Below are 15,250 nucleotides of genomic sequence, written 5' to 3'. Positions count from 1 at the left end.
TGGATTGAGCTGCAGATGAGGCTGACTGAGAGGATGTGTTTGTGCTTCCCTCCCTGCAGAGAGGAGCGTGAGGAAGAGGAGCAGCAGAAGCTCAAGGAGCAGCATGACATTCCTGCCAGCAGCCTGCAGAGCCCAGGTAAAGCAGGAATTCAGGGAAAAGGAGCAGGAGATTTGCTCCAGGGAGTGCTGATGTGCCCAGCCATAGTCCTGGGGGATTGGGGATCCTGGGGCAGCTTTGAGATTGTTCTGGAAAGGGATGATTTCTTTATAAGTCATTCAGAGAAGTGATGCTGAACCTCTTAAATGCATCTTTTACCATTCCCATCTGATTTATAAACCCTGGCAAGAACTGGCCTTGTAGCTGAAGAATCTTAGTGTTTCCAGAGCGGAATTTTCTGCAGCTTTGCCATTGTTGTTTCACCTGAATTTTTGTTTTCTGTCCTCCAGACAAAGACCTGGGCCTGGAGTCTCCCTTGATACTGAACCCTCAGTCCTCCTCGCCCATCATGTCTGAGAAGGCCAAGGTGGAGGGGCTGCTGGGGGCTGAGGGGCAGTTTGAGAAGGGGCAGCAGGCAGAGCTGGCACTCAAGGACTCCTCTGGCTGCAGCTCAGCCTCGGTGCCAGAGGGGCAGTGGGCACGGGATGCCCTGAGGAACTGTGAGTACCCCCCTGCAATTTCCACCCATTTTCCACCCCGCTGGGCTGGGTTGCACATAGAAGGGATGTGGCAGCCAGGAGTTGTGGATTCATGCACTCTCCCTTCCCTGGGATTCGGGCATCTCCTGGTTTTTCTGGGGTTTTCTGTATCAAATGAGGCTGATCATGAATTTCTACCGTCCATGGAGTGCTCTGATGGCAAAATTATATTGCAGAACTCGGTGCACAGTGCCATTGCTGGTCAGCAGTTTTTAAAGGCAAGGCACTCAGCCCTGGCCTTATTCCTGTAGCACTGGAGCAGAACTGGAGAGCTTGCTTGTGTTGCAGAATGCAATTTTCCTTTTTATTTTCTGTAAAATTCTGCAAATTGTTCAGCTCACTTACATCCAAAGCCCAGGCTCAGATTTCCTGAGTTTAATTTGGTTTAATTTAGATCAACACTTGTGTGTGTTGAGAACTTTTCCTGATGGACAAATCATTGTTTGAGATTGTTTTTAAGGTTTTTTATAATTTCTTCTGCTCTCCTTTCAGAGGAGGAATGCAGGGCTGTGCAACCTGCTGGATCAGCTCTGGCAGTGCAACTCCTAAATATAACTCCCTGAAATTTCAATGAATTCATTAATGCACAGATCTGTCCTTGGCAACTCTGGAAGGGACACAAAGTCCCTCAGCTGTACTTGGAGGGAAGAGTCTGTGCAATATTTGCTTTTACCAAAATGCAGAACTCTCTCATCCTTGGCCCCAATTGCCTTTTCCATCCCTCTGTCCAAGCAATGACAGTTCCCAGAGTTATCTCAGAGCTTTAATTCCATTGATTCTCCTTCTCAGAGGATTTAAAGTTCTTTTCCAGTTCTGAATATTGCCCAGATATTCTTGGTACTTGTTTTAAGAGACCAGAACTAAAATAATCTCAGTCTGGGGGTGTGTAAGGACAATTTTAGTGACCCTTCAGCATCTCCTGAGTGCTGAGAGTTAAAAGAGCAGCTCTCCAACATTGTGACAAGAGCCTGAGCTGAGTGACAGCTCTGCTGTGTGGCATCACTGCTTTTTTTGGGTGTTGCAGGAGCATTTTGTGGTGAGGAGGAACAATCTGGGGCTCTTGACAGCAGCACGTTTTTGTTTGGAACAATATGTCCCTATTATGAAGTGTTTGCTTGGGATAATTTGGGAGCTAAAGGAATGTGGGTTGAAGTTCAACCAGGCATAAATTTGCATTGAATTTTAGGGAAAAAATGTTTCTTAGATTTTTTTTCCTTTTTTTTTTTTTTTTTTGCTGTCATTTCAAACCTGAGTGGAATATTCCCAATTTCCTTGAGGTGGGAATCCCCTGCTCTAACCACAGCTCTGAGCTCCTGTGCAGGGTGAAACTCAGGATCATTTTTGGAAACAATTTCTTTGGTTTTCTCCAAGGAGATGCAACTTGTCCTGACATGCTGTAAGGTAAAACAGGGCAGTGAGGCTGGAGCCTTTAATACATTTATTTTTATCCCTGTTTTTCCTACCCCGAGCAAGGAGTCACACCTCTGTCAGAGTGACCTTTGTGTCTGCTTTAATCCCTTCTGTGCTCTGTGAGCTCTGCCTGTGTTTGTCAGGTGCCATTAGTGCAGGAGCAGGATTTCCAGATATTATGATAAAAACAGAGATTTTGGGCGGGCAGGAAGGGAGGTGATGAGCTCACAGAATATCCTGAGCTGGAGAGGAGCCAGAAGGATCATTGAGTCCAGCTGCTGTCCATTTAATTATGTTTTTTTTTAATATACAGTGTAAAAACCATCCCTGATCTCTGAACCTGTTCAGAACCAGCTGAGTCTGACAGCACCACTGATCTTTGGAGTATTCACAAATGGTTTTTCTCAGGAGATGGATGGGCTGTGGGACTTCTTTTCTCAGGAGATGGGCTCTGGGATATCCCCACCAAAAATCTGCTCAGACCCCCTGAGCCCTGAAGCTTTTTGGGGATGGTTGAACCAAACCCCTTTGTTTTTGCAGGAAATTATTTGGTTTTACTCAGGAGATGGGCTATGAGACATCCCCACTTCTGTCTCTTAAAACCTGCTCAAATCCCCCTTCTTAGATTTTTTTCACTTTTTTTTTTTTTGCTGTCATTTCAAACCTGAGCAGAATATTCCCATTTTCCTTGAGGTGCGAATCCTCTGCTATAACCACTGTGAGCTCCTTTGTAGGGTCAAAATTCGAGTTATTTTGTCACTTATAGCCCAAAGTTGGAATCCTCTGCTATAACCACAGCTCTGAGCTCCTGTACAGGGTCAAAATTTGAGTAATTTGGTCACTTTGAGCCCAAAGTTGGAATCCTCTGCTATAACCACTGTGAGTTCCTGTGCAGGGTCAAAATTTGAGCAATTTGGTCACTTTGAGCCCAAAGTGGGAATCCCCTGCTATAACTACGGCTCTGAGCTCCTGTGCAGGGTCAAAGTTTGAATCATTTGGGCACTTGAAGCCCAAAGTTGAAATCCTCTTCTATAACCACTGTGAGCTCCTTTGTAGGGTCAAAATTTGAGTTATTTTGGTCACTTTGAGCCCAAAGTGGGAATCCTCTGCGATAACCACTGTGAGCCCCTTTGTAGGGTCTAAACTGAGTTATTTTGGTCACTTTGAACCCAAATCCTGTCCCTCCCACCTGACCCTTGCCTGTCCTTGCAGTGGGGCTGCTGAAGCAGCTCTTGGTGCAGCAGCTGGGCCTGGCTGAGAAGGGCACCCTGGAGGACAGACAGCGCCTGCCCAGGTTCAGGAACGTGTCCCAGGAAGCCCAGACGGAGAGTGGCACCGAGCAGAGTCCAAACGCTGAGAGCAAACGCCAGCAGGCTGCAGAGGACAGAGCCCTGGGCAGAACTGGGGAGGAGGAGAGGCACGGCGCCCGGACTGCAGCGCGGCGCCCGGCCTCGGGGGATGCCCTGCAGCCGCCGGGCACCGAGCCCCCTGCCAGCGCCGCCCTGCCCATGGACAGCACGAACCTGGAGGGCTCCAGCTCGGAGCTGGAGGGGCTGGGGGCTGACGAGAGCGGGGAGCATTTCTTCGATGCTCGGGAAGCTCACAGCGACGAGAACCCCGGCGAGCTGCTGGACAGGAAGGAGGAGGAGGAGGAGGACGAGGAAGAGGAGGAGGAGGAGGAGGTGCAAATTCGGATCTCAGGTGAGCCTGGGGCACTCCTGCAGGGGGTGAGTGTGACAAGTGACCACAGGGGTCTGAGGATGAGGGGAGAGACGAGGATCTGACTCCATGTTTCAGAAGGCTGATTTATTATTTTATGATATATATTACATTAAAACTATACTAAAAGAATAGAAGAAAGGATTTCATCAGAAGGCTGGCTAAGCTAAGAACAGAATAGAAAAGGAATGATAACAAAGGCAGCTGTCTGAGACTCTCTGACCGAGCCAGCTGTCTGTGATTGGCCATTAATTAGAAACAACCCCATGAGACCAATCCCAGATGCACCTGTTGCATTCCACAGCAGCAGATAACCATTGTTTGCATTTTGTTCCTGAGGCCTCCCAGCTTCTCAGGAGGAAAAATCCTAAGGAGAACATTTTTCCTGAAAAGATGTCTGTGACAGGTGATGGCCTGGCCAGGTCTGTTTAACTTCACTGTTTGTTTGTCTGGGGCAGGACATCGGCTCCCAGCTCGCACCAAGTCATTTCAGCCCTGTGCAAACAGGACCTGGCTCATTCTTCATGGAGAAACTGAAGGGCTGGGGGACACAGGATGCACCCTGTGACAACTGGAATTGCCAAGCCCTCGATTGTGGCTGGCCTGGACCACTTCATCTCTCTGCTCCCTAAAGGTTTTCCCTGCAGTCAAAGCCCTTTTTAAAGCTCTTTTCCTGACCAAGCTTCAGGAAAGAAACACAGAGCTGGTTCATTCTTCATGTGCTACAGGAGAAGCTGACACAGTTGTCCCTGTGAGAACTGGAATTGCTAAACCCTGGATTTTGGCTGGCCTGGACCATTTCATCTCTCTACTCCCTAAAGGTTTTCCCTGCAATCAAAGCCCTTTTTAAGGCCCTTTTCCTAATCAAGCTTCAGGAAAGAAACCCACAACTTTCATTTTACACTGTAATAGCCTCCTGTAACCTTGCCACACTCTGAACCTCTGAAAAGTTTATTATTTTATTATATTTATTGTTGTTGCTGCTCATGGACTATTTGACGGCTTCAAATTATTGACAGCTACAAATTATTTACAAATCCTATGAACACCAAACTTAGTAGAGATACTGAGGTTTGTCTCTGTGCATTTTCTAGTAGAAGCAGCTGCTATCAGGTGGATTCAGCACTAACAGCCCCACAGAAGTCTCTTTTCCATAAATATGCTCTTATTTAAAAATTGGATTATATCCACGTGGATAAGCCAATTTATGACTGCCCCAATGCTGCTTTCCAAATACATAGTGCAAATAATTTTTCTCCCCGAGACATTTTGAATTATTAAAACTGAGCCAACAACTTGAAGCATCTAATTTATTTGTCACCTCTTCCACTGTTTACTTTTTTAGCTGTATGGGGACATCAAAATGAGATGGATCTGTTTTTAGTCAATTCTGAGTCCCCTGTGCTGGCTTTATGGAGAAATTCATTAAATGGATTCCTGTGTCTGGGTGCAGGTTGTGAAAGCATTTTCTGTCTGTAATTACTTGATTTTTTAGTATATCAACAGGCTCTGCTTTAAACCTCACCCATCTAAAAGCATGGGTGCAAGAGCAGGATTTTCAGATATTATGATAAAAACAGAGATTTTGGGCAGGCAGGAAGGGAGGTGATGAGCTCACAGAATATCCTGAGCTGGAGAGGAGCCAGAAGGATCATTGAGTCCAGGTGCTGGCCATTTAATTATGGGTTTTTTTTAAATATACAGTATAAAAACCATCCCTGATCTCTGAACCTGTTCAGAACCCGCTGAGTCTGACAGCACCACTGATCTTGGAGGGTTCACAAATGGTTTTTGTCAGGAGATGGATGGGCTGTGAGACTTCTTTTCTCAGGAGATGGGCTCTGGGACATCCCCACCAAAAATCTGCTCAAACCCCCTGAGCCCTGAAGCTTCTTGGGGACAGTTGAATCAAACCCCTCTGTTTCTGCTGGAAATTATTTGGTTTTTCTCAGGAGATGGGCTGTGGGACAGCCTCACTTTTATCTTTTAAAATCTGCTCAAACCCTCCTGAGCCCTGAAGATTCTTGAGGGTAGTTGAGTCAAACACCATTTATTTAGAATTATTTGAAATTATTTGGCTTTTCTCAGGAGAAAAATCAGATGTGGGACATCCCCATTTCTGTCTCTAAAAATCTATTCAAACCCCCCTGAGCCCTGAAGCTTCTTGGGGACAGTTGAATCAAACCCCTCTGTTTCTGCTGGAAATTATTTGGTTTTTCTTAGGAGATGGGCTGTGGGACATCCCCACTTTTGTCTCTTAAAATCTCCTCAAACCCCCCTGAGCCCTGAAGCTTTTTGGGGACGGTTGAATTGAAACCCATTGTCTTTGCAGGAATTCATTGGAGTTTTCTCAGGAGATGGGCTGTGGGACATCCCCATTTCTGTCTCTAAAAATCTGCTCAAACCCTCCTGAGCCCTGGAGCTTCTTGGGGATGGTTGAGTCAAACTCCATTGTCTCTGGAGGAAACAAATTGATTTTTCTTAGGAAATAGATGGGCTGTGGGACTTGTGTTTTTAGGAGATGGGTTGTGGGATATCCCCACTAAAAATCTGCTCAAACCCCCCTGAGCCTTGAAGCTTTTTGGGGACAGTTGAATCAAACCTCTTTGTCTTTGCTGGAAATTATTTGACTTTTTTTAGGAGATGGGCTGTGGGACTTCCCCATTCTGCCTCTAAAGATCTCCTCAAGCCCCCTGAGCCCTGAAGCCCCAATCCCATTGTCCCCACAGGAAATTATTTGAGTTTTCTCAGGAGATGGGCTTTGGGACTTCCCCATTCTGCCTCTAAAGATCTCCTCAAGCCCCTGAAGCCCCAATCCCCTTGTCCCCACAGGAAATTATTTGAGTTTTCTCAGGAGATGGTCTTTGGGACATCCCCATTCTGCCTCTAAAGATCTCCTCAAGCCCCCTGAGCCCTGAAGCCCCAATCCCCTTGTCCCCACAGGAAATTATTTGAGTTTTCTCAGGAGATGGGCTTTGGGACTTACCCATTCTACCTCTAAAGATCTCCTCAAAGCCCCTGAAGGCCCAACGCCCGCTGTCCCCACAGGAAATTACTTGATCCTCGATGGATACGGAACGGTGCAGGAGAGCTCCACGGACGAGGAGGTGTCGGCGCTGGTGCTGCAGTGCACCTCGCACAGGCAGCCCGCGCTGGGCTGTCCCCAGCAGCAGCAGCAGCAGCAGCAGCAGCCCGTGTCCCCCGGGGAGCCCCGGTGTGGCGGGGACAGCTCGCCCGTGGCCGAGGAGCTGCGCTGGGCGGGCCTGGAGGAGCCCTGTCCCTTCCTGGGCAGCGCCCAGCTCCCCCTGCAGAGCCGCGTGCAGCTCATGCAGTACATCCACAACATCCAGGATGCCCTGGAGAAGCTCAAGGTGCGTGGCTTTTGGGATTTTTATTGGTGTTTCAAAATTATTATTATTATTATTATTATTATTATTATTATTATTATTATTATTATTATTATTATTATTATTATTATTATTATTATTATTATTGTTATTGTTATTATTGTTGTTGTTATTGTTATTATTATTACTACTATTACTACTATTACTATTACTATTTTTACTATTATTACTATTACTATTATTACTATTACTATTATTACTATTACTATTATCATCTAAATGTGCATTGTTTATCTTATTTTATTGTTATTTTTAATTAATAATATTTATTATTATTAATAATATTAATATTATATAATAATGTAATTATTATTTATAATTATAATGTAACAATTATTATAATATTGTTATAATATATAGTATTATTATGTAATTATATACAATATAGTGTTATTTTTATTATTATTATTATTACTATTACTATTGTTACTATTATTACTATTATTACTACTATTACTATTATCATCTAAATGTGCATTGTTTTTCTTATTTTATTGTTATTTTTATTAATATTTATTATTAATAATAATATTATATAATATATTTATTTATAATTATAATTTAACGATTATTATAATATTATTATAATATATAGTATTATTATGTAATTATATACAATATAGTGTTATTTTTATTATTATTATTACTATTACTATTGTTACTATTATTACTATTATTACTACTATTACTATTATCATCTAAATGTGCATTGTTTTTCTTATTTTATTGTTATTTTTATTATTAATATTTATTATTAATAATAATATTATATAATATATTTATTTATAATTATAATTTAACGAATATTATAATATTATTATAATATATAGTATTATTATGTAATTATATACAATATATGTAATATAATGTAATATAATGTAATGTAATATAATATAATATATAAATTATGTAATATAATTAATAAGATATAATAATATATGATAATATAATAATATAGTATAGAATTATCATATTATATATAATTATAATGTAGCGATTATTATAATATTATTATAATATATAGTATTATTATATAATTATATATATAATATATAATAGTATAATTATATATATTATATATATTATTACATAATATAGTATTATTATCTAAAGGTGCATTGCTTTTCTTATTTCTATTTTATTTATATTTATATTTATTTTGGAATAATAATAACAATAATAACAATAATAACAATAATAATAGTAGTAGTAGTAGTAATAATAATAATTTGCTCGTGGTGTCAAATGAAGATTCTGAGTTGCACTGAGGATATCAGACCAATATTGAGGCTTTCAGGCTCTCTGTATTCCAAATTGTTTTCCAACTATATTCCAATATATTCCAAATTATTTTCCAGATATATTCCAATATATTCCAAATTATTTTTGCATGGGACAGGGATTCTCTTTATAGAATAACTACAGAAAGTTTATTTTGTGAAACACTCAGCAGCCAGCCTTGAATTTCACTGAAATCAGAATATTGCATGCAAATGAAGCTGCTGATGAAGGAGTTGAGGGGGCTCACTCCAGTTGGGTGTTTGCAGTGGTGAAACTTCTCCTTTCCTGTTTGAAACCCTCTTTGTGTGCCTGGTACATGGAGATCCACGTTACAAATCTGTGAAAAATATAATAATACACTATTATTAAATACCATTTATTATTATTGTCAGTAGTAGCAGTAGCATTAGTATTAAATATCATATAATCTCTTTCAAATAGATGGAAAATCTAAACCATTGAGCTTTGGGGCTGTTGCTGTTTTGCAGGAGGTGGAGGAGGATTACAGCGTTCTGCGGCGCCAGGGGCTGGCTGGCTCAGCCTCCTCAGGAGAGCACTCAGGTGGGACCCCAAAATTTTGATTTAAAATTCCACCGTTTCAAAGTGGATATTCTGACTTAAAATTCCAGCGTTCAAGTGAGATATTCCGATTTAAAATTCCAGTGTTTCAAAGTGGATATTCCCAGAGCACAAAATCCACTGGTTGGGCCACCCAAAAACAGAGGCCAGGCAGGATTAGAAGAATAAAAACCAGTTCTGTTCATTGAAGGGCCTTCTGGGACATTTAGGGCAGACACAACCCACCCAAAAATGGACTCGCTGGTTTCACACTTTTATTTTGGTGATTTTAGAAGGTTTAACAAGATAATAATGAAAAACTCATGAGTGAATCCTCAGAGTCCAACACAACCTGACCATGATTGGTCATTAAGTAACAACAATTCACATGTTGGATAAACAATGTGCAAACACATTCCAAAGGGGAAGCAATCAGATAATTGTTGTTTTCATTTTTCTCTGAGGCTTCTCAGCTTCCCAGGAGCAGAAATCCTGTGGAAGGGATTTTTCAGAGAATTGTGACAGTGACACCTGACCAGGGGCTGGGGGTGAAGCTCTCAGTGAGCAGCTCTGCCTGTGCGAGTGCTCAGAAATGCCACTCACTCCTCTCTCACCACCTTTTTTTTCCATTTTTTCCCTTTTTTTCCCTCTTTTCCCCTTTCCAGACAAAAGCTAGTCGTGTTTCCAGGAGTGGCTGAAGATTGGAGGAAGAGAATCAGGACCCAGCACCCGCTGTCTCCCCTGTGGACTCTGGGATGAGGGTTTGGAGCATCCAAACAGAACCATTCTCTAGCAAAGTGGGCATGGGGTGCTTTTCCTGTGGGGCATCTGCACTATCTTGTCAGTGAGGGAGTCTATTCTATTCTGCTCCTCTCCTTGCTACCAGAAATTCAAATTTTTTTTTTTTTCAGAACAGGAAAAAAAAAAAAAACCAAACCAAATGTACAGAGCTTTGGGTGTAGGATATAAAAAAAAATGTATTTAGACATTTAAAAGAAAAAAAAAATCAATGTATTTATTTGACTTCATTCCGTGTATCAAAAGCACATTTTAATTTTTTAATCTGCCTTTTTTTTTTTTTTTTTGTTCTATTTTTTTTTTTGGGTAGTGACAGTTCTGGCCCACCCTGCCTGGTGAGGGGACAGGGGGGATCTGTGTGCAGGTGATTCCTCACTGGACTGGACTCTGCACTCCCTGCTGGCACCAAGAGCTACTCATGAAGGTGTTAGGATGGAATTTGTGGCTGGGATTTGTCTGTATCCAACCAACTGCATGGGAATTGCTCGTGTCACCACGTGTGCAACAGGAATTTTCCATGCACTAAACAGCCAGGCACTTGAGATGGGCAAATTTTCCTTTTCCCCTTTCCCATTGCTTTGCTGGGAGAGGAGAAAAAGGTTTAATTTTGGTTTTTTTTTTTTCTTGACTTTGTTGGCTTTGATCATTGTCTCCTTTGTAAAGTGATAAAAAGAAAAATACTTGGACCTGCAGCACTTTTGTAACTCTTCTCTGGATCATAAAAAAAAAGATAAAAAAAGATAAAAAATGCAAACCCAGAAGTGTTTCAAAGATGTGGGGCAGCTGTGCCCCCGATTCACTACTGAATGAAAAAGGGCTGCCATGGAGTTAGCCACAGGTACTGCTGATTTTAGGGCCAGTAAGTTTTAGTACCTGGAGTATGTCTTGCTGAGGGCTCGGGATGGGCTTTGGGGTTGTTTTTTTGGGGTTGGTTTTTGTGGAATTTCGCCTTTTTTTTTTTTTTTTTTTTTTTTGTTTTGTTTTGTTTTGGAAATCATTTGTGCCAATGAGAGGGAGATTGGTCACCCGAGGAGGCTGGAGCAGCTCTGGGTGCCTCCTCAGGCCTGTCCTGCCAGGGTGGGAATTGGGGTGACCCTGGGCACAGCCTGAGCCCAATTCCATTCATTTCCCATCCCCTGGGCTGGATTTCACACAAGAGGGGTCTGACAGCAGGGACTCCTGGATCCATGTCCTGCCCCTTGAGCCATCTCCTTGTTTTCCTGCTTTTCTCTATCAAATGAGGGGGAAAATGAATTTTTACTGTGGTGGTTCAAGCTGTCCCCATTGTCACTGGGCTGGGCTGCTCCTTTCAGGTTTTCAGCTCTTTTAAGGAAGGCAAACTGAGCATCCTGCACATCCCATGGACTCAGAGCTTTGCTCAGCACCAGGATCCTCCAGCTCCTCTAAAACAAACATTTTCCCTTTGGCTACTGGCAAGAAATCACCTCTGTCCCCTGTCAGAGGAATCCCAGCTCGTTTTCGCCCCAGAATCCTGTGGGAAATGAATTCAGGTGGCAGCAGAGGCAGCAGAGGGGATTTTGCTGTCCTGCTTGGCACAGGGAGGAATTCAAGCTCTGCCCAGTGCCACTGGGCTGCTCCTGCCAGGTGGGTGAGGAACACACCCTCTTTTCAGATTTTCAGCTCTTTAAGGGAGCCAAACTTCTTGTCTGCTGGCAAGAAATCACCTCTGTCCCCTGTCAGAGGAATCCCAGCTCCTGTTTTCCCCCCAGAATCCTGTGGAGGATGAGTTCAGGTGGCAGCAGAGGGAGCAGAGGGGATTTCACTGTCCTGCTTGGCACAGGGAGGAATTCAAGCTGTCCCCAGTGTCACTGTTGTTGTTTTTCCCCCAGAATCCTGTGGAGGATGAGTTCAGGTGGCAGCAGAGGTGATTTTGGTGTGGGAGTTGGAGCCAGGAGCCCTTGCAGGGAGGGAAGGGAGGAATTCCTGTTGTTTGAGGAGCATCACCACTGCCAGGAGCTCCCTGGGGTTTTTTTGGGATGCACCAAATCCTGTGGTGTGGGATTACTGTCAGTATTAACCCAGCACTCAGCCCCTCAATTCCCTGGATTTTAAACATCCAAATTCCCTCTGAGACCCCCTCAGCCTGGAATGCTGCCAGGAGGAAAACTGAAAACAGCCCAGACCTGGGCTTGGACCCCTTTATTCCCCTCACACTCCAAAGCCAGGAGCAGTTGTGGTGACCTTAAAGGGTCTAAAGCGATTAAAAGGTTCCCAGATGCTTCCATGGAGCTCCAGGGCAGAGGGAGCTCAGTGTGGCTTTGGAGAATGTTCTGGAAGGGCAGCACAGGTGGGGTTTGGGGTGGTTCCTGCTCTTTGATTGTGGTTGAACACAAAATCCTCGCCGGGTCTCTCCAGGTTACAGAATTCTGTGGTGGTCCCTGGCGTCACCTCTGGTGTCCCCTCTGGTGCTTGTGGCAGCAGTGGAGAGAGCTGGCAGTGTAAATTCACATTTTTGCCTCTTTTCCCAGAGAATTCCTTTCCAACAAAATTCCTTTCCCAGGGAATTCCCTTTCCCATGGGATTCCTTTCCCGGGTAATCCCCAGAGAATTCCTTTCCCATGGGATTCCTTTTCCCAATGAAATTCTTTCCCCAGTGAATTCCCTGGCACACCCCAGACCTCAGGCTGGAGCTCACATGCACCATCCAGGATTCCCACTGTTATTTCCTCCTTGAAGCCATAAGATTCCCCCTTATTTGAAAATGGAATTTTCATTTTCATCTCCCCCTGATTGGTTGGGCATTCCCTTATCCAAACATTTCTCTGGAGTTTTTTGTCCCAGCCCCTCATTCCAAAATTAATATTTTTTTTTCCCTTCCCCGAAACAGAACAAGGATTTCTCCCAGTGTTTAAAATGGGATATTCTGATTTGAAATTCCATTGTTTAAATTGGATATTCTGATTTAAAATTCCAGTGTTTCAATTTGGATATTTTGATCTGAAATTCCACTGTTTAAAATTGGATATTCTGCTTTAAAATTTCCAGTGTTTATATTGGATATTTTGATTTGAAATTCCGGTGTTTTAAATTCGATATTCTAATTTAAAATGCCAGTGTTTCAAATTGGATATTCTCATTTAAAATTGGATATTCTGATTTAAAATTCCAGTGTTTCAAATGAGATATTCTGATTTAAAATTCCAGTGTTATTCTGATTTAAAATTCCAACGTTTCAAATTGGATATTCTGATTTAAAATTTAAAATTCCAGTGTTTAAATTGGGATATTCTGATTTAAAATCCCAGTGTTTCAAATGGGATATTCTGATTTAAAATTCCAGTGTTATTCTGATTTAAAATTCCAGTGTTATTCTGATTTAAAATTCCAGTCTTTCAAATTGGATATTCTGATTTAAAATTGGATATTCTGATTTAAAATCCCAGTGTTTCAAAGTGGATATTCTGATTTAAAATCCCAGCGTTTCAAAGTGGATATTCTGATTTAAAACTTAAAATTCCAGTGTTTCAAATGGGATATTCTGATTTAAAACTTAAAATTCCAGTGTTTCAGATGGAATATTCTGATTTAAATCTCCCTGCTCTCAGATTTCATTCTCCTGGATCCAGTTTTTTTCTGCCTGTTCCCCAAAGAAATCCCTGGGTTCCCTCCCCTTCCCCCGAGGTGCCAACTGACGAGCAGATGTACTGCAAAAGGGATCCTGCAGCCAAAACACTGCTGATTTATTTTCAATTAAGTCTTGTGGAGCTCTCTTCATACTAGAATATTTTTATTTTCTTTGTACAACATACAATCATGTACTCTTAACAGAGATTTACTTTAAAGAGAAGAAGAAGAAAAAGAAAAAAAATCTGGAAGTATTCTTTAAAAAAAAAAAATACGCAAAAATCTTTATTAATAATCCTGTATTTTTACTGATCATGTTTGAATGTCTAAAAAGACTTTATTGTTCTAATTATCCAGATGTATGTTTGTAAAATAGCTCTTTTATGACTTAGCTGATCGGGTTGTATGTTTCTGGAATTAAATATTGGTCACTTAAAAAAAAAGAAAAAAAAAAGAAATCTGTTTTCAGGACCTGGGAAATAGAAAATTTAAGCGTTTCAAATATCATTAAATAAGCTTAAAGGAAAAGCAGCTTTGTCTGGTGAATTTTTTGGGGTGGTTTGGCTGTAATTGCCTGGAGTGTTTGAAGGATAAATGATGGAAAAGGAAATTTTTCTAGAGATGGAAGTACCTTGATTGTATTGTTGCTGCTCAGAGCTAATGAATTATTAATTAATTACTTAATTAATTAATGGGCAGAGCACCCAGTACAGGAAAAGAAATCCCCCCTTGTTCCATCAGGACATTCCTGCAGGAATTGGAGCCTTGGTGGGTCCTGCACACCCCTGGCAGGTGGGACCAGAAAGGGAATTTCTGCCCTTTTTAAGGAATTTCTGGTCGCTGAAAGAAATTTAATGATTTTTGGAGCGATTTAATGAATTTTGGAGCAATTTAATGAATTCTGGAGCAGTTCAGAGGAGCTGCACTGGCTCTGAGACAATTCAGCCTGAGCAGGGAGTGCTGCTCTCAATCCCAAATCATTCCTGGCTTCTTTTTCCTTTTAAATCCAACCAGAGCCATCATTCAGTTAAATTAATTAATTGATCCTGTTAATTTATTGTTATTTTTAAAAGGAAATTCGTTTTGAAGGTTGGTGTAGAACCCTTCCATGTGATATTTCGCCCAAATATTTCTTCATTGCTGTACAACCCCTCCATGTGATATTTCACCTAAATATTTATTTGCATTGCCATTTTTTCTGCTGGATCTTTTTTCCCTCCTCTGGGACCCACCCAGAACTGTAAAAGAGAAGTGAAATTAAAACTCAGCTGTTGAGGGAACCTGTGAATTTTGGAGCAGGGAACATCTGTGCTGAGAGTTTGGTGATTTCCGAGCAGAGGCTGCTCCCCCTGAATCCCTGGATTTTGTGACATTTCTGTCTTTCCCTTCCCTGGAAGGTGATGACAAAAATAAATCAATTAAAACAACACCAAAATAGAAAAAAAATCAGTTTTATTTCTAAAATCTCGGGAGCTTTTCCCTTTTTTTTTCCCCTTTCTCTGTCTGCATCATGAACATGAAGCTCCTTGAGAGATTTCTTTATTACTTTATTATAATTGGTAATCTGAGCTCTGTTACACTTTCCTAATGATGCTCTTCGTGTTTTGCCTGTTTAAATGTTATTTTATATATTCCCTTTACTGCCTTGCTGTAAATAAATGATTCAAAAACCCTCAGCAGCTCCAGAGAAATCGCAGCTGGGGCTGGGGCAGGGCTGGGCTGCAGATCTGGGGTTGTTCCACATCCCAAATCTTGGAATTCATCTCTCCTCATGCAGGAGAAATTCAGGGAGTCAT

General features: G+C 41.8%; 1 protein-coding gene across 4 annotated transcripts in view; it reads left to right on the top strand.

Moving 5' to 3' along the window:
• Positions 1-13,982, top strand: part of ARHGEF12 (Rho guanine nucleotide exchange factor 12) — an 89,004-nt gene extending 75,022 nt beyond the window's left edge. For all 4 annotated transcript variants that reach the window (XM_058041158.1, XM_058041157.1, XM_058041159.1 and 1 more), the window contains 6 exons: positions 60-136; positions 448-657; positions 3,319-3,807; positions 6,874-7,196; positions 9,002-9,074; positions 9,737-13,982. In XM_058041158.1, coding sequence (XP_057897141.1) covers positions 60-136; positions 448-657; positions 3,319-3,807; positions 6,874-7,196; positions 9,002-9,074; positions 9,737-9,747 — 1,183 coding nt within the window. In that variant the 3' untranslated portion in view covers positions 9,748-13,982. The remainder of the gene's footprint in view (positions 1-59; positions 137-447; positions 658-3,318; positions 3,808-6,873; positions 7,197-9,001; positions 9,075-9,736) is intronic.
• The last annotated feature ends 1,268 nt before the right edge of the window (positions 13,983-15,250 follow it).

Source organism: Melospiza georgiana, chromosome 27 (genome assembly GCF_028018845.1).
Source record: "Melospiza georgiana isolate bMelGeo1 chromosome 27, bMelGeo1.pri, whole genome shotgun sequence".
Taxonomy (NCBI): Eukaryota; Metazoa; Chordata; class Aves; order Passeriformes; family Passerellidae; genus Melospiza; species Melospiza georgiana.
This window is presented reverse-complemented; position numbering and strand designations above follow the sequence as displayed.